We start from the raw sequence: 25,320 nt of genomic DNA, 5'->3' as shown, positions 1-25,320 counted from the left end.
CGGAGCCTGTGCTCTGCAGCGAGAGAGGCCACAACAGTGAGAGGCCCGCTTACCGCAAAAAAAAAAAAAAAACTTGTAGAATGAATTGTACACGTAAGGCTTGTGGGATGCAACTAAATCAGTATTTAAAGAGAAATACACAGTCTTAATTACTCATATTAGCAAGAAAATAGTCAAAAACTAATGAGCTAGTCAGCTAAATTAGGAAGAAGTTAGGAACACAGCAATTAAAATAAATCCAAGGAGTTAGAAGGAAGGAATTTTTTAAAAAAAGGTGACTTAATTTTAATAATATATTTTAGTTAACCCAATATGTATAATATATTATGAAATCAATATAAAAATTGTTATTGAGCTATTTTACATTCTTCTGGTCAAACTAAGTCTTCAAAGCCTTGTGTGTATCTTATACTTTTATTAGCGCACATCTCAATGTGGTCTGGCCATGTCTGAATTACTCAGCAGCCACACGTGACTATGGTGTCTTCGCCTCCTGTAAATGTTGAGGAGATCTGTGGTGATAAACAGGACAGTCAGAGCTAACAGTGGTGGGGTTCAGTTATCTGCCAAGTGAATCGAGGGTCATGGGAATCTAAGAGTGTTTTGTGGTTAGCAGAGGGTGGCTCTTTTTGAAAATCTTATAAGCACCCCCCCCCAACAAACCCACATGCTACAAAACATAGGACAGAAACAAAGATAAATGCTCTACTGACTCACTTTGTCCTTACCTGTTTTAGACATGTTACGTATATGTGTGTGTGTGTGTATATATATATATGTATATATATATATATATATATGTTCTTTTAATTTTCACAAAAGCCATATGAGTTTGGTACCATTATTATCCCCATTTTACAGATGAGGATATTGAGGCTCAGGGAGGTTAAGAAACTAAGAAACTCGAGGGGACAGAGCCGGGATCCAGACTCAGGCAGTCTGGCCTGGAGGGCGCAGATGAGGCAAATGCATCCCTGTCTTTGCAGTGTACAGGACATTCCTACCCCACCCCTCAGAAGGGCTCCTAAGAGGATGATCTGAGGTGGCTGAGGCAGCTCTGTTCCCTGGTCCAGGTTCCTGCGTTTCCAGGCACAGCATTGTCACTCTGCTGGGTCTCCACGACAGCCTCCTCACTGGTCCTGCCTCACAAAAGGACTTCCCCGTCTCCAGTCCTGCCTCAAGAGAGGTCTCTCCAAACTCCAATTCCAGTTCAAATCCACACCCCAACCCCCAGTTGCTTCTTTTATCTTAGGATAAAATTCCAACCCACCATGGCATGACCTGCTTCCTTTCCCAGCCTCTGGGTACGTTGTTCCCTCTGGGGCTAGACCTTCAGAAACTCCCCTCAGTGCCTACTGTCCCTGCTCAGGCGGCACCTGTCTCCCCACCCCCAGCAAGTCCTACCCATTCTTTTCCTGGGGTGGGGGTGAGCCTTTTCTAAGCCCCTCCCAAACACACACATACACACGTCCTCCAAATGTAAAATACCTCCTGACACTGCCCTCATGTCCAATGTAGAGTGAGTTAAAAAGAAAAATGAGGAAAATAATTACATTGGTGTTAGATCTACTTGTCTGATTTTGAAAATGAGATGAGAGCTTTTAGAAGAGGCTGTTTCTGTGTTGCTTCTTGCTCTACCCCCAGGCACGTACTCCCTGCCTGTTTAAAAACGGGGTTACGTGAATGACAGTATGCCTGTTTGGGAGCTTGCCCAAGTGCTGGTTTCCCAAATTTTTGGAGCAGAGAGTAAAAGGGACATGTGATTGGGGTGTGAAAGGCAACTGTATGTTTTAACCATGCCTCTTACAGACCTAAATACATGTTGTCAGTTTTAGGAACTCAAACATGCTTAACTTATTCTGGGCTTAAAGCGACCCAAACAAAACTTTCCTTTGTCTCCTGTGTTTGCTCCCTCTCTTTCAAGTCTCTCAACTGCCAGGGCCTGTCAGCCTCCAGGTTGTTCCCTGTCGCTGTCCCTCCAGTTCCTTTTCTGGGGTCATTACCACTTTCTGGTAATGGATTTGGGGTTTTACATGACTAGTATGGTTCTTCTGTTCCAGTAGAACAAAGAGGGTTATTGAATACAGCCAGCCCTCCGTATCAACCAACTGTGGCTCAGAAATACTCAAAACGGAAACTTTCTTGAAAGTTCCGAAAAACAACGCTTGAGTTTGCCGCATAGTGTCAACTACATACATAGCATTTACATTGTATTAGGTATTATAAGTAATCTAGAGATGATTTAAAGTATACGGGAGGGGGGCTTCCCCAGTGGCGCAGTGGTTGAGAGTCCGCCTGCCGATGCAGGGGACACGGGTTCGTGCCCCGGTCCGGGAAGATCCCGCATGCCGCGGAGCGGCTGGACCCGTGAGCCGTGGCCGCTGAGCCTGCGCGTCCGGAGCCTGTGCTCCGCAACGGGAGAGGCCACAACAGTGAGAGGCCCGCGTACCGCAAAAAAAAAGAAAAATAAATAAAGTATACGGGAGGATGTGCATAGGTTATATGCAAATACTGCACCGTTTAACATAAGGGACTTGAGCATCCATGGATATGGTATCCAAGGGGGGGTCCGGGAACCAATTTCCTCTGGATACTGAGGGACCACTGTACCGGATTAGTGTATCAACTGCCTATCGAATCCTCCACCTTCCCTTCCCCATTGACCAGCCAGCTGCTCCCTGAGGACTATTGCTAAGGTCCTGTTTGGGGATGTCTCTTCATAATCCCAAACCTTAAGAAGCCATATCCTCACCCTTTCTTTCTGGGGTGGGGTCTTGGTTATTTTAGAATTTGCACACTCACTTTTCCATCATCTACCTGGTGTTTCCCTTTATGCTCCTGTTTGGGGGAAGGTCGCCATTTTGGAGCTTGTTTCTGTTGGGTCCCGGAGTTGCTTTTGTTAACTGTTCATTCTACTGACTTTCACTTTCTCCTGTTAAGTATTCTTTATTCAGCCTGACTCCTTGTATTTCCTTTAGATTAAGAGGGAAATCTCCCGTTAAAAAGGCAGCTTCTAGATTTGGCTTTATTTATGGCACTCATGAGGTTGCCACAGACGTGCTCTGCTGTAGCATATTCTGCTCGTCTAATTTGCTGTCACGTGGAGGCCCACCGCCAGAGAGCTGTTACGTAAGGTGTTTTGTTAGAGCTTGGTGGGGCCCAAGGAGGACAGGCAGTTCTCTGGGCAGTTTCCTCAGTTTATCCCAGTGTCCCGTCTTATTCCCTCTGGCCTCCTCCTCTTTGATGGGTGCCCACACCTCCGCCGGGAAATCATCTCAGCGGATGGTGGAATGGTGGCAGCTGGTGGAGCCTTCTTGCATACTTTGCTATTTTTTTTCTTTTTTTTCTCCCGTTAGCGGCCTGAATTTGTTATGCAGGCCGGATCTCGGCTGGCTGGGTGCGACAAGAACAGCCCCTGCCAGCTCAGTCACCAAGTTCCGTGGCCTCTTCTTCCTCCACCACTCTTGTCGGCCCCCATCTCGCCGTCCCTGCTCTGGCTCAGCTGCCCCATCACCCCTGGCTGCGGTGGTCACAGCAGCCCCTTGACCACTCCGTCCCGTCGCCTCCTACATCCCAGTGTGAGCTCTCCGCCCCCCTGCTTAAGAACCACTTAAGGCCGCTTCCTCCTCTGGGGCCAGTTGGGAGGGCCTGGTTCCTTCTTTGTCACATCTTCTGCCACTTTCCCCCAGGTCCCCTGTGACCTGGCCTGAGCAGCCCTCTCTGGGCATCTTGACATGTCCTTCCTTCCATCCAGAGTGCCTGCTCTCTCTTCTTTCTGTCTCTGAGGTCTTGCCTATCCCTCAAAGATCTGTTTACACATCATGTCCTCAGGGAGGCCTCCTTGATTTCGTCTGATGGAGCTAGTGGTCCCTTGGCCCGGGGCTCTCCAGGTTCCTCTGTTATTTGGCATTTTGAGTAGTTAACTATTTTTTGCTTTCCCTAGCTGGGTTTTTCATTTCAAGAGAAAGGCTGTGTCTTAGTTTTCTTTATATTCCCAGTGCTTGGTGTATGCTTATTAAATGTCTGTTTAAAGGATTATTAGGTGAACAAAGGAAATTATACAGCAGTACAGACCAGCCCTCCCCAGCTGGGGCTCTACAAGAGAATTAAGCCCTAATGCGCTAAGGTCACCATTGTATACTATGAATGAACTTCTCTCCTGTGCTTCTGGAGTGATTCTAGTTATATACCATCCTTGGGAGAATTAAGAAAATAGACACTCAGGGACTTCCCTGGCGGTCTAGTGGTTAAGACTTCACACCTTCCAGGGCAGTGGGTGAGGGTTTGATCCCTGGTCAGGGAGCTAGGATCCCACATGTCTCGCAGCTGGAAAACCAAAACGTAAAACAGAAGTAATATTGTAACAAATTCAATGAAGACTTTAAAAATGGTCCACGTCAAAAAAAAAAAAAATCTTGAAAGAAAATAGACACTCAAATCCTTTTCTGTAGGGCTTAATCTCCAGTGGACCCAGCCTGAAGAGGGCTAGTATAGGTAATATGATCCCAAACCTGATAAAATATACATACGCCAAGAGGAAAGGCAGATGGAATATAGACCAGAATGTTAGCAGTGGATATCACTGCACTGTAGTGTAACGACCGGTGTGTGATTTCAAAATGTTCTCTCTGAAGTTTCTAACTTTGCGGTAACAGAGTTGTTGTTGTTGTTTTTTTTAACGTTTCTTGAATAATCCAACTCGGAGTTCCTAAACCTGATTGTGCTTTAATATAAGGCAAGGGAGAGTTGGAGTTTTGTTTTTGAATATAGCTCCCTGTGCCATGCCACAGCGGACCAGAAATCACCGAGCTGACCCCTCAGCATTGCCCCTGGAGAACCAGGCCTCCACAGGAGGATGGGTAGCTGTCAGCCCTCTGAACCTGGGTGTTGCCACTGGACACTTGTAAATGAACGGCTGTGTCCAGCAGGCATGACTCAACGTAAGAGAAAATAGCACAGTCATAGGCACTCATGGTATACTCTCCAAAGCAAATCTAGAGGTGTTTTTTTCTTAATAGCAAAGAGTGAACACACCTTGTGGTTATTTGAATTAAGTCTGGTAGAGGCGTCTCAATGCTACGTCTTGCTCATCAGCTACTGCTTCAACCAGCCCTGGATTTTTTTCCTGAACTTTGACCTTGCTTGACCTCACACAGAATTGTATCCTTATCCTGGGTGCTGAAACCAGTAGATTGGATGAGGAACAGGGTAATTACTTAGTCTCTAAGTATCTCCCATCAAGTTACTTATTAATTACAAAGGGAAAAGAGTAACTTGACAGTAGTTAAACTTGCCTTACACAGCTTTTTTTTTTTTTTGCGGTACGCGGGCCTCTCACTGTTGTGGCCTCTCTTGCTGCAGAGCACCAACTCCGGACGCGCAGGCTCAGCAGCCATGGCTCAGGGGCCCAGCCGCTCCGCGGCATGTGGGATCTTCCCGGACCGGGGCACGAACCCGTGTCCCCTGCATCGGCAGGCGGACTCTCAACCACTGCGCCACCAGGGAAGCCCTACAGCAATATTCTTGTCGCACAACCTCTGCAGGTGCCCCTTCAGCCAATCTGTCACACAACTACCAGTAACTAAAACCTAGAGCTGATGCTTTGACGTCCTTGCTCAAAGCCTTTTAATGTTTCCCTGCTGTTTAGAGAATATACCCCAACACATCACCATGGTAGACAAGGCCTTCCAGAAGCTCATTCCTGTAGCCAGCTGTTCTTCCATCACTTCCTGTCAATACTCAATGCCTGAGAACCACAGGACTGAGCTGTCATTGGTTTCCATTCTTCTGTTCTCAGCACCTTTTTACCAAGCATATCCCCCTCCCCTCCCACTCTCTTCATCTGGCTACCTCCAATGTGTCGTTTAAGATTCAGCTCAAGTGTCCCATCATCCTCGTCACCCGAGGATGGGGCTAGACCCCCTCCTCTACTCTCCCATGGTTCTCTTGGATGGCTTCATCACTGCTTTCATCACACAGCTGTATAACCAACTGCTTTGTGTGTGTCTCCTCTACTGGAAGGCAGGGGCCGTATCTTCTTCATCCTTGTATTCCAAATGCGGGGTACGTAGTAGGTGCTCAAGAAACGTTCCTTCCGTAACCAAATAAAAAGTTTGCGTTGGCATGGTAGATCTGTACTGGACCAGTTGGCATGCAATGTTGCAGCATACAAAATGAGTTCACTTATTTCCCTTCATTTTATCATTGCAAGGACAGGGGATGAGCAGGCCATACAATGCCCATTATAGATGAGAAATTGAGGCTCGGGGAACCTAAGTGGTATATCTGGTGTCAGACGTCTTTTACATGGTAAAGCTCTCTCTCTCTCTCAGACCTGGATCTTCTGACTTGTGGTCCAAGTCTTTCTCTCTGACAGATTTCAGTCCTGATTTTTGCTGGTTGGCTAAGTGTTGGGGGTGAACTTGACGGAGAGCAGGTGTTTTGTTCATTTTGTCCACTGTTCTTCAAATGCCTAGAACCCATGGTAGGTACTGAATACACATTTGTTGAATTAATTAATTCATGAGTTAGTGAATGCCAGCCTGAAGTCAAGTTTTGTTGGTTGCAGTGGGGAAGCCAAGCATTTGAGAATTCAATAACAGTGTATGAAAGAGATATCAAACTATCCCTCAGTTCTAGAGACAGTAGGTAGAAAGAGAGCACTTTCTCTCCTGAACCAGATCATAGGATGTCTGTAGGGTCTCTCAGAGCTGAAGTCCATGACATTCCACTCTCCCTGAGCAGGTGAGAAGAAGCGTTAGCTGGCGGTCAGCTTCTACCACACCAGGAGTGGGGTTCTTGGAAAGGTATTATCCCTCCCAACTGTCAGGACTGGGGCTGGAGCTCATTGCCTTCCAAGAATGTGACTGATGGCAAATTCAAGTTCAAAAGAAGATTGGATTTCAAGGCAACTGGAAGCTATTCTGTCAAAGCCAAGTTTTACAGGGAGAGTTTCTTCCTGTCTCCTCTCTTCTCCTCCCCCCACCCCCAGGGCTTGTGGAGACCTGAAAAAGAACACACAGTGCTCAACTGTTTCCCTAATTGAGAAAAGGAGAGACAGAAAACCAGGCTCTGGACTCATTCACGAGCCCTGGGAGGATCCAAGAAGTGCATCTCCCTGGGTGCCTTGGTTACTTGCATTGAGTCCAACATGGTGACCAGTGGATGCCTAGGCTGGGCCTGAGCACTGTGTCCAGCACTCAGCATCCTCTCTCAGGAAAAGAGACCTTTACCACGCTGTTGACTGTAATGGAAAAAGAAGGGGCCACTAAGAACAAATTGAAATCTTACGTGCGTGCAGAACTTTTCCAGTTTACTATCCCAACAATACCGCGAAGCAATTACACAGGTGCCACCAACATTTTGCAGATGAGACATCTGGGACCAAGAGAGGTGAAAGGTCATGGTCACACTGCCAGCCGACGGTAGTGCAGGCTTGAAGCACGCCCTTGATGGAAGACAGCCACCAATGCCTGAGTACCTCTTCCGTGCCTGGGACACGTCTAAGCACTTTCATGTATTAGGCATCTCATGTTCATAGCAACACTATGAAGTAGATGCTACTTTTATTTCCATTTCATAGAGGAGGAAACAGAAGCTCAGAAACATGAAGCAAATTGCCGTTAATAGTGGAGCCAGAATCCGTTTTTTTTGTTTTTTGTTTTTTTTTTGCGGTACGCGGGCCTCTCACTGTTGTGGCCTCTCCCGTTGCAGAGCACAGGCTCCACACGCGCAGGCTCAGCGGCCATGGCTCACGGGCCCAGCCGCTCCGCGGCATGTGGGATCCTCCCGGACCGGGGCACGAACCCATGTCCCCTGCATTGGCAGGCGGGCTCTCAACCGCTGCGCCACCAGGGAAGCCCGCTGCCTTACCCAACTTTGACCAATTGATTTAACATCACCAGTAATGGGACAAAGCAACATCAGGTGCCTCCTGAGAAAATGCACCAAGACGGACGAGCACCACTTCTGTGACATTCCTGCCGGAAATGTGTAACTTGAATCATGAAGAAACGGACAAATCTCCACTGAGGGACATTCTACAAAACGGTTAGCCTGTACTTTTCAAAAAAGGCCAAAGTCATGAAAGATAAAGGAACTCTTTCAGATCAGAGGAGGCTAAAAAGATATGACAGCTGAATGCCACATGTGATCCTGTTTTTGCTCTGAGGCCATTATTGGGACTGCTAAAGAAATTTGTCTGAGGTCTTTAAATTAGAGAACAGTATTAAAGTAACAGTAATTTCCTGATTTTTATCATAATACTGCAGTTGTGTCTGGGAATGTCCTTGTTTTTAGGAAATACTAAAATATTTAGGGGTGAAAGTCATTGTGTCCTCAGCTTACTTTCAAGTGGTTAAAAAAGTAGTATCGGCTTCCCTGGTGGCACAGTGGTTGAGGCGGGAGAGGCCACAACAGTGAGAGGCCCGTGTACCGCAAGAAAAAAAAAAAAAGTGGTATGTGCATCATATAATAGAATCACCAAGCAAATGTGGTAGAATGGTAACAAGTGGGTAGTCTGGGTGAGGGGAATTCTTTGTAGTTTTCTTGCAGTCTCTCTGTAAGTTTGAGATTATGTCCAAAAATAAAGTTTTTAAAACCCAGAAGCCTCCAGATCATGGTGCCGCGGCCAGTGTAGCATCAGAGGCCAGCGCTCTCAGTGGCTGCCCTTTCCAGGGTTGCTACTGAATCATTTGCAGCAACACTGAGCTCTCTTCAGAACTGGTTTTATAGAATACAGGATAGAGACCACTCAGTGTGGTTTCACCTGACAGGAAGGTTCTTTCTCCAACTCCCTGTTGATGTCGCCACCACTGTTGTCCCAGAAGGCGTCGCTCCTGCTGCATCCCCGGGTATCTGGTCAACCAACTCCAATGCACACATTTGCCTGGTTGAGAATAGACCTCCAGCTGTCCTGCGAAAGAGGCTTCCCAGGCAGAGTGTAACTTCATTAGCACCCAACCTGCTTCTTACATGTTAGCAGACATCCTCAGAGAGGTGACTTGGCCACCGTGACACAGGCAACAGCCAAACAGTTAAGTATTTTCTCCCTCTTTTCTTGAAAAACAAAACAGATCCAGTCTCTCTTTTATTTCTATTGGATTTTTCCTCAGCTTTATTGAGATATAATTGACATATAACATTGTATGAATTTAAGTTGTACAACATGTTGACTTGATACACTCGTATGTTGCCAAATGATGACCACCATAGCCTTGGCTAAAACATCCATTACTTCACATAGTTTTTTTTTTTTTTTTTTTTTGTGGTGAGAACATTTAAGATCTATTCTCTTAGCAACTTTCAAGTATGCAAATACAGTATTACTAACTATAATCACCATGCTGTGCATTAGATCCCCAGAACTTATTCTTATAACTGGGCACTGACACCTCCCCATTTCTCCCACCCACCCCCCCGGCCCCTGTTAACTACTACTCTACTCTCTGTTTCTACGAGTTATGCTTTTTTAGATTCCACATATAAGTGTTGTTCCAGTTGCTCTTTTATTTCCTTGGTGGTGAGTGGGACAATCATTTATCTCCCTTCCTCACCCTTCCTCACCATACACACGCAGTGATTCTTGTTTGAAAAAGGATTCCTATCCCTGTTCTCTGTATGCCAGGTGTGCCCTGGAGACTGTACAAATAACCAATGATTGTGATATCTGGACGCATAGAAGGGTCTGGTCTTCACATCTGCCTCCTGTTAGGATCTTGCTGAGTTTGGGTTAGCTTTTCTGTGGGGATCTGAGTCCAGGCTGCTGACCAGTGCATTCATTTATTCATTGGTTCATTCGTTCAAGTATTTAAGTGCCTTTTACATGCTAGGCACTGTTTTAGGTTCTGAGGTTACAGCAGTGAACAACACTGACAGTCTAGGAATCTTATGTTTTAGGGGGGAGAGCAGACAGTAGGCAAATACGTACGGGTCGTAATGAGTGTATGAGGTAAAGTAAAGCAGGAAAGTGAATCACAGGGCTTAGGGTGAGAATGCAGTGCTACAGAGGGTGATCAAGGAGGCGACTTTATTTATTTATTTATTTATTTTGCGGTATGCGGGCCTCTCGCTGTTGTGGCCTCTCCCGTCGCGGAGCACAGGCTCCGGACGCGCAGGCTCAGCGGCCATGGCTCATGGGCCCAGCCGCTCCATGGCATGAGGGATCCTCCCGGACCGGGGCACGAACCCGTGTCCCCTGCATCGGCAGGTGGACTCTCAACCACTGCGCCACCAGGGAAGCCCAAGGAGGCGACTTTTGAATAAAAACCAGGATAAAGATGGTGCGGGAGGGAGCCTTCTGGAAGAGGGGCAGAGGGAACCACCAGTGAAGACCCTGAAGTGGAAGTGGGGATGGCCTCCCCACCCCTTGAGGAAGAGCAGGAGGCCTGCTAGGCTGAAGCAGAGAGAAGAGGCGAGTGAGGAGAGTGCAGGGACGGGGAGAGGGCTCCAGATTTGACACTGCAACAGTCGATGTCCTGTTAATATCTTTTGTCACTTCAGTAAAGCCTTGGAGAAATACCATCTGCAGTTGCCGGGCATGTTCTCATTTTGGAAAATGTTTACGTACTGTGAGGGCTCAGTTAATTGCCTTGAACAATTTTAAACATATAAAAAGCAGGCGATTGAATGATAGTCATCATGTATTCTCCGCATTGGAGCTATACCAGTTGATTAGAAGTAGATTAAAAAGCATACCTCAGAATCATCTTGCAGTTGCTTGCCTCTTGGTAGGTGGTCAAAATTAGTAGAGTGTAGACTACATATTCGCAGAGCAACACTTTTATTTGCTTTCTCAGAAGACAGGTCCTCATAATTTTGTGCAGTTTGCAGGAGGATCTGAAAATCTTTAGGCTGAGATCTGTTGTTAATCGCAGCTGTGAGAAGCTTGCTGGAGAGCAAGGGTTCCTAAAGGGCCATACCCACAGAACTCGGGGGAACGTGCTTAAAATGCACATCTGGTGTCCTCACCTGGTCCTGCCAGGTGGGAAATTCTGGGGATGTTACAGCAGCAAGTGGTTCTTGTGCGTGGTCAGGTTGGAGAACCGCAGGCTGAGACGGGTGGAGGCATTGATCAATTAAATTGAACAAAGAAGCTTTGGGGAGATGTCTGAGCGTGATCTCAGCATCAGTGCTCTCACCAGCACTTTTGTTGTGGTTTTGACATCATGGGTGAAATCTCACATTCCTAAAATAGAAATGAGACACTGCCTACCCAGCAGAAATAGGAAGGTCCCATATAGCAGAGGTTTGCACCCTTTGCCGGTGGGCATGGACTGAGATGGTTAAGGTGATCTGCTTGAGTTGCATGGATCCAGGAGTGAAAGCGGTCCTTCCTCCCCCATGCACACCTGTGAACCCGCCTCAGCAGGCTGGTGTGTGAATGCAGGGCTGTGCCTGCCAGTTGGTTCCTGTTCCATTGTACACATGAGAACACAACCACGTATCTTGCTGAATCAGGATTTTCTGAGCTTATGCAACCCAAACCAAATCTAGAAAAAGATTGGATACCGAAGGTCAAGTAACATCAATTTTCAGCCCACAGTCTTTGATTTTCAGTTTTTGCATTGTTTAATTACCTGCAATCCTTTAAAAACTACAGCAGTATTGAGATTTTAATATATATAGTGACTTTATCCCAATGGGTAAAGTCAGGGGCGATTTTGTCCTCCAGGGGATGTTTGGCAAGGTCAGAAGACATTTTTGGTTGTCACAACTGGGAGAGAGGGCAAGGACCAGAGATGCTAGCAGCATCTAGTGGGTGGAGGCCAGGGATGCTGTGAAACATCCCACAGTGCACAAGACAGCCTCCCTGCCTCCTACAACGAGGAATTACCCAGCCCCAAATGTCAGTAGTGCCGAGGCAGAGGAACCCTGCAAGCGATCAACTCCATGCCTCTTATCTGTGTTATATGTTAGGATTCTAAGCGAGTGTTCCTGTTTGAAACACAAAAAGAGTTCCACGGCTGAAACTGGTTTGAAATTAGCCACCTAGATTATATGAGGATGCCTGTCAGCTTGGTTGGACAGGGAGCACAGGTCACCAAGACTCTGTGAGCCCCAGATAAGGCCCTGGCTGGTGTGCTTTTGAACTTTTCCAACGAGACCATCTTCCCCCCGCCACTTCTCCTTCCTGTTGGCTGGGGGCAGAAGAAAGTTTAGTTTAGAACTTCACTCTGACCCACTGCTTCCCAGCTTCTGGGCCCTAGCCCCGTGGCTTTGGTGATAGTACCTGTGGGTGGGCTTTGGGGAGGCCACCGTGCCTGTGTCTGCGCTGGATGTCAGGCACCACACTTGTGAACAGCCTCCTTTCCTGAAGCCCTCCCCACGCAGTTGGAGTCACGTTCCTGTTGTCATTTCCCTGGACCTCGGGTTTCTAGAAAGCGGGGACTGAATCCATTTCATCTTGGCATTCCCACAGAGCATGTTGGAGGAACTGATGAAATTAGAAGTCACCCTTTTTTCTGTGTACAGTGGGGGCACCCATATTACTTTTTTAGGTTAAAGCGATCCAAAATGCATTTTGTTTTAGGAACTGTTGTGCTCCTTTCTTAAATAGTTGAATTTCCGGAGCGTTATGGAACCCAGGCTTGGAACTGTCACAGCAGAGTCACAGATTTTACTTGAGGTTTCCTTTCTGATTTCCAGCAGCACCTCCTGTGCTTCTTCCTCACCTCTCCAACCCCTAGAAGGCTCTGCCTTTTGTTCTTCCCCTTGGAGATCTAATCTCTTTAGAACAGCCTTAATTGTTCCTTTATCTAAACAGCCCCAGGCCCTTATCTCGGCTGTGGCTGGCCCTACTGCTGATTTAGAGATTCCCTCTCTCCTCCTTCATTACTGGCAGAATCCTAATTTTGTGTGGAAGCAGCTTGCCCAATTTGTGAAAAGCTCCTGGCCAACTTTGCCGCTGGGGGTAGTCACGTGACGCAGTTCTGGCTAACAAGATAGAATTGGAAGCCCGTCAGGGATTTCCGGGGAAGTTTTTCCTTTCCTGATGGGGGTGCCTCCCCTTCCTCTCTGGCTCATCCCTCTTCTCCTTCCTGCTTGGAGTTTGGAGCAGAGGCTGGTGGGAGCCAGGGACAGGGACAGCTTTGCAGAGCCACTGCGCCTGTTCTGTAAGAAAAACACACGCCTGGGGAATTCCCTGGCAGTCTAGTGGTTAGGACTTCAAACATCCACTGCAGGGGGTACGGGTTTGATCCCTGGTTGGGGAACTAAGATCCCGCATGCCTCGCGGCATGGCCAAAAAAAAGAAAGAAAGAAAAAAAGACACCCCCAGTTGGCTGAAAGCCTCGGCTGGTGCCCAGGTTTCTGTTACGTGCGACCAAGTGCACCCCTGACTGATACTCCAGCTTAGATCCCTCCCCAGGGCTCCAAGCTGGCATTTATCAGCCTAATGGCCCACTGGCACTGGGGACTCCACAAGGGCACACGTCCTCCTTGTGACCTCCCTGACACTTGAGTTCTCCTCCCGCCCGCCTGCTTGCCACATCTGACCTGCCTCAAGCCCTGTCTCTTATGCAGCTGGAAGCCCTTCCTGCCCGCCTGGCCACAGCATGGGGGCTGGGGCACAGGGTCTGCTGCTGAGACCAGTCCCGTCTCTGGCTCTCCCCCTCCACCCCGTCCCTGCTGCCTCCCCGGCGACTCTCTTCCACATCTCATGACCCCCCTGAATAAAATCTTCAAGGGCTTCTCATGATCGTCCGTGACCTTCTGCCATCACCCATATGTTGACCCTGCTGACCCAATGACCTGTCTTAGGTCAGGTTCCCTAGAAGCAGAGCCTGGAACAGGAATTGTGGTCTCAGCTGCTCCCCCAGGGAGCTCTGGAGCTTGAATTGCTCTCCAGGGTAATCCCAGGCCTTTTGTCCCCCTGTCAATCAATCGTTGGCTGGGGACAGAGGACAGATCCTCAGAGAAGGGGGCAGCGGTGTGCTGTCAGCAGTCAACACTCACAGCCGAGATGTGGCACCAGCCCTGGGGTGTCCAACGAGACCACAGTATTGCCCTTAACGCCTGCCTGCGCCCACACCCCAGGCCATACTTTCGCAGCTGTACCTGGTCACTCGCTCTCCAGACTCCCCAGGCCTCTGCTTTGCTCATTCCTTCTGCCCACGGGGTGGGTCTCCCCTCCTCACCCAGCCCCCTCTGCTCCTGCTGTAGCTGGGTGTGTTATCCTTGGCACTGGGAAGTGTTTAATCTCTGCGCATTCCAAAGCCGTCTCCCCCTGAGGCAGGCTTTCTGTCTTGTCTCCTGTCCTCCTTTATCAAGTACAGTTCTTCATCTAAAACATAAAATCCAAGCATGATTTCAGTGACTGTCTTCTCCACTTTCCCGTGGATGGCGTGTCACTTGTACCAGTAGAGGTTCACAGGAGAGAATCAGTCTCGGACCTGCCAAGAAAGGCCGGCCGGAGGGAGGGGCGTTCCGCGGAGTCCAGGCCGCATTTCCAGCTGCATCCTGGGCGTCTTTGTCGAGTTATTTATCATCTCAAGTTCTTCACATCATCATCACTAAACCACAAAAATTATTGCTTTCCATAACCGGGACCCAGGTTGATCTTTGCCTGCTTCTTTTTGGCGCTAGTCTTCATCATTTCTTTTTTTTTTTTTTGCGGTACATGGGCCTCTCACTGTTGTGGCCTCTCCCGTCGCGGAGCACAGGCTCCGGACGCGCAGGCTCAGCGGCCACGGCTCACGGGCCCAGCCGCTCCGCGGCATGTGGGATCCTCCCGGACAGGGACATGAACCCACGTCCCCTGCATCGGCAGGCGGACTCTCAACCACTGCGCCACCAGGGAAGCCCCTTCATCATTTCTTGATCGATCTCTGTCCTCGTCCCATCCTCTTCCTCACCAGGATGGGCCTCAGGCTCCCTTTCCACCCGAGCGTCCAGTGTCGTGCCCCGCTGTCCCCGGACAGCCTAGGGTGAGGCTTCCTTCTCTCTTGCTGTGAAGTCCTTCTCAAGACACCTTCCACCTTGAAGGGCATATGCTCTTCTGGCTGCCGTGTTAATATCTAAGCTCTACCTGCTCATCTTCCCAGATTGTCCGCTCCAGCTGTGTCGGTTTATTTACTGCTTTGTCAGTTTCAGGTTTTTGTTAAAAATCTGTGCTTTGGCGTGCCTTTATTATTAAAAAAATAAAGAACCAGAAAAACCTTCACATACAGGCATACCCACCTAATTCCAATATCTACCCTGCCTAAGTACCCCCGGTGGAAGGGCGTGGACCTGGACACGGATAGATGTTGGTTGAAAATTTCAGCTCCCTACTTGTCTGTGTGTGACCTTCGGCAGGTTAAATGCAGATAGCAATTCAAAAAAGTAGGCGTTTGGGTTTTTTAAAGATTGATTGATGTGGCAGCATCGGGTCTTAGTTGCGGCACGTGGGATCTTTGTTGTGGCATGCGGGCTTCTCTAGTTGTGGTGCGAGGGCTCCAGAGCGGGTGGGTTCAGTAGTTGCGGCGTGCAGGCTTAGTTGCCCTGTGGCATGTGGGATCTTAGTTCCCTGACCAGGGATCGAACCTGCGTCCCCTGCATTGGAAGGTGGATTCTTAACCACTGGACCACCAGGGAAGTCCCCAAAGAAGGTGTTTTTCGGATTTAATGATATCGTGTGTAGGCTTATTCCTCCCAATAAATATTAATGTCCTACCCTCTCTTGCACCAGTAATTGGCTCTACAGTTAATCTGACAGTTTGTCATGTACTGCTTTGCAGCGTCTGTTGTATTCTTATCTTGGATGGTTAAGTCTTAATTTGAAAACGTTAGTGCCAGTTCTACAAGTGGACTGAAGGCCTGGACCTTGCCTTAGTATTTCTTCATCAGGGCCTTAATAAGAATGATTTCTTCATCAGGTATACAGGCACTTGAGAAGCATCTGTGACAGTTTTACCTGTGAGTAGAAATATATAATTTTGAAAGCCAGGCCTTTTCTGCGTAGAAAGGGTTAGTGGAGGCTCTTACTCTGGCAGTCTGAATGAAAGGAGGGACACATCTATGAGCCTTGGGACCCTAGCACTTAGAAGGAGGTGGTAGGGGACGAGCTGCCCGTGAAGGAAATGGAGAAGCAGAGCCAGGAGAGTGCCACAGGACAGATGGTGATGGCTTGCCAACACACGTCCTGGGAGGAATGCCTGAAACCAGCATCACCTCTGAAACCTCATAAGAAGCTTGAGTATTTATTCAGTAAATACGTATTAGTTGCCTGTTGTGTGCCCCTTACCATCCTAGGCACTGGGAACTCAGTGGTGAGCAAAACAAAGACCCCTGCTTTCATGGAGTCTACATTCCGGTGGGGAAGACGAGAGATAAATGTACATTAAAAAGACAGAAATGATGTGTAACACGTCTCATGATGATAAGCGTTTTAATTGCACTTTTCATTGCAACCCGTCCTCCACCAAACAGCACATTAAAGACAAAAGCAATGAATGGACACAGTGCAGATGGTGTAGAGATGATCATGACTAGAAATACGTAAACCCCAGGTTCTCCGAGGGAGCATCTTAAGGCCACCCAGCCGTACGTCAACAGCACGTGTGTGAAGATGACTCTGCTTGGCCCTCCTTTTGTCGTGTTGAATCCATATGGTCCCTTCTAAATTGGAAGAAGACATTCCAACCCAAGTAGGAGGATTCACTGACTTCACGGGAAATCAAATTCTCCTGCCTTGAGTATGTGCACCCTAGAACATGATTACAGGTATATAGACATAATTTTTTACAGACCTGCTTTTTTCTTGCAGTATCTTTCTGTGCCAATAAATGTATGGACCGAATACCTTGAGTGCTTCTCAGACTTTAACGTTCGTATGAATCCTGTGATTCAGCAGATGGAGGGGGCAGTGCTGAGACTTTGCAAGTCTAACCTGCTCCCAGCTGATGCTGAGGCTGTGGCCACAGATTGCACTTGCTGTAGCAAAGGCTTTAACAACTGCAGAGTATTCTAAGTGGTTTGCACCATAATTTACCAACAAATTCCCGTGCTGCTCGACATGTTAGATGTTTCAGTAGAGTTTACACTTTACTCTTTGCTCTTAGAATTGCTGTTAACATTCAGTTTTAGTTTTAATCTTAAATATCATTGGGAAAGTACACTTGTGGGGGGGGGGAGTTTATCTTGTTTGATAACAGGCCATAGGCGAGTCATGCACATTCCATTCAATGTGGGATGTCTCTTAAGGGCCTACTGTGTGCCAAGCCCTATCCTAGGTGTTAGGGTTACAAAGATGAGCAGAGCCCCGGCCCTGCGGCTCAGTCCTCCAGGTGCTTGCAGAAAGGTAGAGGAGACCCCAAATGTACACAGAACATTTCAGTTCATAAACAGAGATGGGGAAGTGCCCAGGGACAGTTATGGTGTTGAAAATGATCTTCACAGAGAAGGAGAAGGGTTTAAGGGTGAAAGGAGACACTTCACCAGGCAGATCGTTGGTGGGGGGATTCCCACCAGGATTCCAGACGGAGCGTGCATCTGTACAAAGGCACGGAGGCAACAGTGTGGCACATCCAGGCTTCTAACAGTACTTCTTTGTGGCTAGAGTGTAACAGACAAGGTGTCACCTGACGTCACAGCACCTGAGATGAGCTGGGAGCCAGTAAGCAGGTACACGGAAAGATGGCTTTGAAGGGACAAAACTGAGACAGGGGAGTCTGGGTAAGTGACCTCCACTAAGAGAATGTCCGTGGGCCCGGGAAGTTCAGGAAGGTGTGATCGAGAGGCCCTGGGGATTGATTGAGCCTGGGGTTGCCAGGGAGAAGTCTGGGGTCAACCTGCAGGTTTGGACTTAGATGACTGAGTAGATGGTACAGCTACCAAATGATGGGAGAAAAGAGTCTGCTTTGTGATTTTGTTTGAGGAGAAGATAGCAGGCAGGTCGTTAGCTAGACAGGTCTGAGCTGGGTGAGAGGCCTGCAGAGGGTGATGGATTTGGGGTCTGATCCCTTGAGGAGGTGAGTAAAAGGCAAGTGGTGAACCTTGTCGTGAATATACGTGAGCGAGGAGGAAATGGTGCTGAGGGTGGGAACCGGGACCCTGGGGTCCTGCACCGTGTGTAGGGGAGTTTACCGTTGCAGGGGTCGGGAGGGAAGCGTGGTTCTAAGGCACCCGGCGTGGTGCGCAGACCGAGTGAAGGAGCGGCTGGGCCGTCAGGGTGGGGAGGAGAGGCCGGTGAAGGAAGCTGGGCGTTTAGAAAGGGGCTGGGGAGAGAGAGACTGACCGGGACCTGACTGGGTGAGCGCAGGAGGGGCTTTGGGAGGACGCTGCCTCTCCAGAGATCCCCAGGAAGGGACATGGATACGATTGAAGACAGGCCCCTGATGGGGCTGGAGCGGAAACCTGTGGCCAGAAGTGAGAGTGCCTAAAGGATGCAGATGTCTTAAAGCCCTGTCAGATAGTTGTATAAAATGCCTGTCACTTCCCTCTCTGTGTAACAGTAGCAACAGCCAGCACTGAGGTAGTGCTTCTTATGTGCAACCACCATTCCCACATGAATCCTGGGAGGTAGGTAATATTGGACCCATTTTCCAGATGGGGAAACTGAGCTACAAGAGTTAGAGGCAGTCGCCCCAGACTTCTCAGGTGGCAGGTGGAGGAGCTGAGCCTAGGGGTCTCTCCTGAGATCCCCTCCAGTGTGATAGGAAAAACAAAACAAAAACACAACTGTCTTTTTCTTTTCTTTTGTATCTCTCTCTCTCTTTTTTTTTTTTTTTTTTGAGCGTTTGAATGATGCATGAGTGTGTCGTGTGGCAGTAGTGGTGAGAAGAGGAAGGAGTCCAGGACTGTAGACCCTCCTCTCACCTCCAGAACCTCTTCCTGTTTGGTTCCACTTTCCTAAAAGTAGCAGAAGAGAGTCATCTGATGTCCCAGTCCGTATCCAGCAGGAAACCAGAAACCATGGAGATATGAAAGGCTGCCCCCTCCCTTTGCCTTCCAGTTTTCCACGCAGACAGCACACAATCACAGTTCCTCAGGAAGCTGGGTGGCACAAGAGAGAGTCTGGGAATGCAGTTTGCAGGCTTGCGGCCTGAGTGGCAGAGCAGATGAGAAAGAGGGGGCAGAGTAGAGCCCGGAGCCCACAGCGCCATCCAGCGCGCCAGCCGTGGGCAAGGGTGGGATCCCGGTTCCAATACCACCGTCTGCTTTGTTCTCGGGAGGTCCACGCGGGTATGAAGTGTCATTCTGGTCATAAAAACATGGGCATCATAGACTCTTCCTTTTTATAGATGGCCTGGTCATAGGCAGCCCCCTAGGACCCACCACTTGGCTGACTGTGCATCTAAGTAACCATGAAGTTGTGGTGATTGAAAACCTTCCAGGGTCTCAGTTGATCTCGCTTCTCCTTTAAGAATTCAGTAGATTCTTCAGCAGAGGTTTGCTAGTGAGGCCCTTGGCTCAGTTTTTTGAAACTACTCAAATGGAGTGATGCAAGTCTATGAAAATTCTTGTACTCTAGTGTTACACAGTTAAAATTGCAGTTGAGGGAGAGTGTTTACAGTAGCAAGAAATCAAATACTTGGATGTCAATTTGATAAAAGATTTTTTTTTCAAAGAAAATGGCACAGCACTAATGGGGGAAATGAAGTGAATAATGAGGTATAACTTTCTCCTGGCTTCAAGACTAAGTATAGTAAAGACATTATTTCTTGAATTAATATGTAAATATCATAACACAATCGGTGCCTGTATTAGCTGGGATTTAATTAACAGTTGCTTCAACAAGATGGAGGGTTATTTCTCCGTCATGTAAGAGTCCAGAGGCAGGCAGTCTAAGGTGGATTGGCAGCTCTGTCCTTGGGCTGGTCCAGGGACCCGGGCCCCTTCTCTCTTGTTGCTCCTCCATCCCTTGGGTGACATGCTGCGTGGTCCAAACTGGCTCATCAAGTGTCAGTATTTCAGCCAGCAGGAAGGGGGATAAAGGAGAAAAGGGCGTATGCCAAGGAAAGCACCCTGAAAGTTCTCCGGGTCACTTTTGCTTGTATCCCATTGACTAGAACTTAGTCACAAGGCTGTACTTAGCTCCAAGGGTGGCTGAGAAATGTAGTCTTTTTTCTGGGAGGCCATGTGCCCAGCTAAAAATCCAGAGGAGAGAGGAAGGGGGAAACTGATATGAGGGGAGATGTTTTGATTTCTACTACAATACCCCTTGTAATATTGCTTAAAAATTGAAAATTTGAGAATAAAATTAATTCAAAAGAATAAGTAAGCAGGCATACAAGAGAACATAGGTATTTTTTAAAGAAAACCTCTTTTAAAGTTGCCATTAAAATTTTTTTAAACTGCTATGTTTTCTTTTTCTTTTTTTCTTAGTGTAACCCTTTTCCTCTCTTTTAATATACCACTTTCTTTTTAAACTTTTATTATCAAAAATTTCAAAAAGTTTTGAGAATTGTATAGTAAGCCCCATGTACCCATTGCCCAGATTCTACAGCAGTTTAAAGCTCAACTTGTGTCAGCTATTCCCACAAACACTTATCCCCTTCCTGGTTTTTTCTGAAGCAGATTTCATTTCTCCTGCTTCATCTGTAAATAGTTCCGTAAGTATCTCTAATAGTTAAAGACTCAACAAAAATTAGACTTTTAATTTTGGGATAGTTGTAGCGTCAAACACAGTTGTAAGAAATAACACAGATTACTCACTTTCCCCCCGATGGTAGCATCTTGCAAAACCGTAGAATAGCACAACTGGGACAGTGACAGGGGTACAGTCAAGATACAGAATATTTCCATCACCAAAAGGACCCCTCCTGTTGCCCTTCCATAGCCACTGCACCACCCCCTCCCTAACCCCTGACACCTAATCTGTTTACATTTCTGTAATTTTGTCATTTCAAGAATATTATATAAATGGAATCCTGCAACATGTAACCTTTTAGTATTGGCTCAGCATAATTGCCTCGAGATTCATCCAGTGGCGTGTATCAATCGGTCACTCATTTCTTTGGCTGAGTAGTATTTCGTGGTATGGCTATACCACATCAAAGCTCTTTAGGAGGGCTTCCCTGGTGGCGCAGTGGTTGAGAGTCCGCCTGCCGATGCAGGGGACGCGGGTTCGTGCCCCGGTCCGGGAAGATCCCACGTGCTGCGGAGCGGCTGGGCCCGTGGGCCATGGCTGCTGAGCCTGTGCGTCCGGAACCTGTGCTCCGCAACGGGAGAGGCCACAACAGTGAGAGGCCCGCGTACCGCAAAAAAAAAAAAAAAAAAAAGCTCTTTAGGAAATTCCCTGGCGGTCCAGTGGTTAGGACTCAGCGCTTTCACTGCCAAGGGCCCAGGTTCAGTCCCTGGTCGGGGAACTAAGATCCCGCAAGCTGCGCAGAGAGGCCAAGAAAAAAAAAAAAAGCTCTTTAAAAGCATAATCTGCTGAACTCACTTTCCTCTTTCCCTTCTCCTGCCCTCTCCTCTCTTCACAGCAATGCCAAGCCAGTACAACCGTGTGAAGCTGAAAAGCGATTGCTCGCGGCCCTCCCTGCAATGGTACACCCGTGCTCAGAACAAGATGAGAAGACCCAGCTTGTTGTTAAAAGACATCCTCAAGTAAGCACGAGCCCTCAGGTTGCAAGACACCTCTGATTTGGGTCAACTGGGTAGAACTGGGGGAAAAATTCAGTGAGAACCCTGAAGATGGCTCTCATCTGCAGTCACCCTTGTTCAGGATCATTTAAAGGCACATCTGGGTTTCCCTGGTGACGCAGTGGTTGAGAGTCCACCTGCCGATGCAGGGGACACGGGTTCGTGCCCCGGTCCGGGAAGATCCCACATGCCACGGAGCAGGTGGGCCCGTGAGCCATGGCCGCTGAGCCTGTGCGTCCGGAGCCTGTGCTCCGCAACGGGAGAGGCCACAACAGTGAGAGGCCCGCGTAACACAAAAAAAAAAAAAAGAAATAAGGCACATCTGAGTCAAGGCTCAGAGCACAGGTGCTGTGGTCTCCTGCATCAGGCTGTGCTTGGAGGCAGCACAGCACCAGCCCGGGAGTCTCCAGGCTCCACAGCTTCCGGTGCACAGCCCTTCCAGCCGCTGCCTAGTGCAAGAGGGCTGTCCCCTTTGCCTTTGCCATTTCCAGTGAATCTAAAAATACAGTTAATTAAAGTCCCCTACAGGCATTTGAATAACATTGAACATCAAACACTAAAAAGGATGAGAGGGGTACCAGCCAGGTCACCCGTACGTCCTAGTAAGAGATAGAATTGTTTTTTTGTTTTTTTAATATTTTATTGTATTTATTTATTTAATTTTGGCCACTCGGCAAGGCTTGTGGGATCTCAGTTCCCCGACCGAGGATTGAACCCAGGCCACTGCAGTGAAAGCACCCAATCCTAACCACTAGACCACCAGGGAACTCCCGAGATAGAATTGTTAAAGGAGGAACTTGTCCGTTTTACTTGGTACCAGCCAAACTAGGTGGTAAACTACCCTTTCTTTCATGGCGACAGGTAGAAATCCAACCCTGAAATCTAGCCTCCCGTCTCATGTTACTAATTCGGGAGGTGTAGAAGAAGAAAGGTGGGAAAGGAAATGTATGTTAATAAACACTCAGATCATTTTCCATCTCCTTTTGTCATCAGCCAGTAGTTATCGAGGCCCCCATATGCCTGGCACCATGCTGGCCGCATGGGAGATAGACCTGGGCCCCGTGCTGCTTACAGTGTGGCCGAGACAGACTTGCAACCAGGAATTACAGAACAACGGAATCAGGGCTGTAGATTCTGGGCCTGCTTTTAACCTTTTCTTCCTTCCTTTTTTTTTTTTCTTTTCTGGCCACACCGCACAGCTTGTGGGATCATAGTTCCCCGATCAGGGATTGAACCCGTGCTCCCTGCATCTAAAGCTCGGAGTTCTAACCATTGGACCGCCAGGGAATTCCCCCTTTTTTTTCTCTTATAATCAAAATAAGGGAATTATTAATGCACTGAATATAATACCTTTTCTGGGACTGGAGAAAAGAATAGGTCATATTGCATTCATAATATTCAAAAGATGTTAAAGGTACTCAGTAAAACATCTTCCCATCCCTGCTCCCCACATTTCCTCTTTCCACTTAAAGATGACCAATATTAGCAGTCTTGTGTATGTAAGAAATACTGTGTGTGTGTATTCCCCTCCCCCGACCGTCTCTTTTTTATGCAAATGGTTGCATCCCATTCACTTAGCGTTGTATTTGATCCCAGAGAAGAATTAAGATGCTTGTCCAAGTTTTCATGGTAGAGTCTATTGAAATGAGAATCAAGAAGTCTTGAAAACACTTCCTAGCAATACTTTCTTGCAACATAATCCTCAAATATTAAGAACTATTTAGCATCTATGGTATACTATGCTAAATGCTATATATATATATATTTTTTTAATTTTAAAAAATTTATTTATTTATTTATTTGGTCACACCGGGTCTTCTCTGTGGCAGGTGGGCTCCTTAGTTGTGGCTCACCGGCTCCTCAGTTGTGGCACGTGGGCTCCTTAGTTGTAGAGTGAACTCTTAATGCTGCATGCATGTGAGATCTAGTTCCCTCACCAGGGATTGAACCCGGGCCCCATGCATTGGGAGCGCAGAATCTTAACCACTGCGCCACCAGGGAAGTCCCAAGACTGACTTTTTTTTTTTTTTTTTAATTGAGGCAAGGAATATGACTTTATTCCGAAAGCCAGGCATCTGAGAAGATGGCAGACTAAAGTCTCAAAATAACCATCTTCAGAACTGACTATTTTAAAGTGGCAAAAAATTGAAGCTGAGATTCTGTCGTTCAAAATTTATTACTTAGTTTTTTTTTAAGTCCAGTAATCTATATTGTGATTCAGATTTTATTGCAGTACCTTTGCAGAAAAATGTTTTTTCTATATTTGCTTATAACAAAGACAGTCATAAATGACTTGTTAGAAAAATAAGAAATGCTGCCTTAAATTAAGAGGTCTTCTTTTTTTTTTTTTTTTTTTTTAAGAGGTCTTCTTAAAGACTGTACTTTTATGCTGTGTGGCAGGCAGACTCTATTTGGGTTAGGTTTTCAGTTGTTTCACATGATCTCTCTTGATTATCACATGACGACGTCATTATACGTAATTGATTTTTTTTTTCTAGGTGTACATTGCTTGTGTTTGGAGTGTGGATCCTTTATATCCTCAAGTTAAATTATACTACTGAAGAATGTGACATGAAAAAAGTGCATTATGTGGACCCCAACCGCATAAAGGTTAGATATTCCATCAGTGTGGTTTCAATTAGAATATTTCCAAGTGTACGCTTAAATAGTAATGTTGTCTCTCAAGTGTTATAAATAAATGTTCATGAAAGTTATAAACAGAAGGGAAAACACTTAACCTTAGCACTTCAAAACGCCCACCTGACACTCACTGTTCTTCCCCCATGTACTGAAGTCGTGGGGTGAGGTGAGTTCCATTTGACCCCGTAGGGCACCTGTCATGGAGTTAATACACCATGACGCTGCCAGCGTACCTGTTCTTAAAGCAGATCAGGAAGAAATTCTTTTAGTATCATTTGTCATTTCTGTGTTTTATTTTTCGTTTTAATGATTTCACATTGTATTTCAAGATTTTTCCTTCAATGTATATTTATTTTTTTAATCAGTTGACATATTAAATCCTGATTTCACTGATTGTTTGAGTTGTAAATTATCTGATACTGTTCAGCCTTGGACAAAAGACAGGTGATTTTAAGTAAAGTAGCATGGTAATAATGATAACCGACATGTATGGCTGCTTTACATATATTATCTCATTTAGTGATCATCATGACTGAGAGATATCCCAGGGTTCTCTGCATCTTACAGATGACGGCCTGGGAGGTTAGGCTGCTGGCCCAAGTTCACACCTAGTTTAGTTAACTATTTTAGTTAATCTAGTTTAGTATATACTGTGTAGCTGTTCTGAAAATGCTTTAGCAATAGAAACTCATCGAACCCTCATAACAGTCCTGGGGATACAGCTGCTGTTATCATCCCCACGTCATAGATGAGTATAGGGAAGAACCTTAAGTAACCTGTCTAAGGTTATCTCGGCAAGTAAGTGATGGTGTGAAGGCTTGGACCCAGCAGTGTGGTTTCAGAGTCCCGTCTCCTGATGACTCTGCTCTCTGCTGGGGTAGGGAGCGTCCACCGAGAGGAAGCCAGAAGTTACAGGTGGCATGATGCAGAGGAGAGAGCTCAAACTTCTGACCTGGATTCAAATCTAAATGCCACTTCGTAACAGTGAGACCCGAGGCAAGCGACTGAATCGTTTGGAGTCCCAGTTTCCTCAGCCATGAGGTGTAGATAACAGCGTCTGTGCAGTGGGGTGGTCATCCAAGTCCAGTAAGCTAGTAGGCACAAAGCTCCTTTTCT

General features: G+C 47.1%; 1 protein-coding gene across 3 annotated transcripts in view; it reads left to right on the top strand.

Moving 5' to 3' along the window:
* ST3GAL5 (ST3 beta-galactoside alpha-2,3-sialyltransferase 5) overlaps window positions 1-25,320 on the top strand; it is a 49,568-nt gene that overhangs the window by 4,184 nt on the left and 20,064 nt on the right. For 2 of the 3 annotated variants that reach the window (XM_082672050.1, XM_082672051.1), the window contains exons 2-3: window positions 21,405-21,528; window positions 24,063-24,174. In XM_082672050.1, coding sequence (XP_082528176.1) covers window positions 21,405-21,528; window positions 24,063-24,174 — 236 coding nt within the window. Of the gene's footprint in view, window positions 1-21,078; window positions 21,529-24,062; window positions 24,175-25,320 lie in introns of those variants that run through there. The other variant, XM_082672052.1, reaches the window with a different exon arrangement.

The sequence above is a fragment of the Grampus griseus genome, assembly GCF_964374135.1.
Source record: "Grampus griseus genome assembly, chromosome: 15".
NCBI lineage: Eukaryota > Metazoa > Chordata > Mammalia > Artiodactyla > Delphinidae > Grampus > Grampus griseus.
This window is presented reverse-complemented; position numbering and strand designations above follow the sequence as displayed.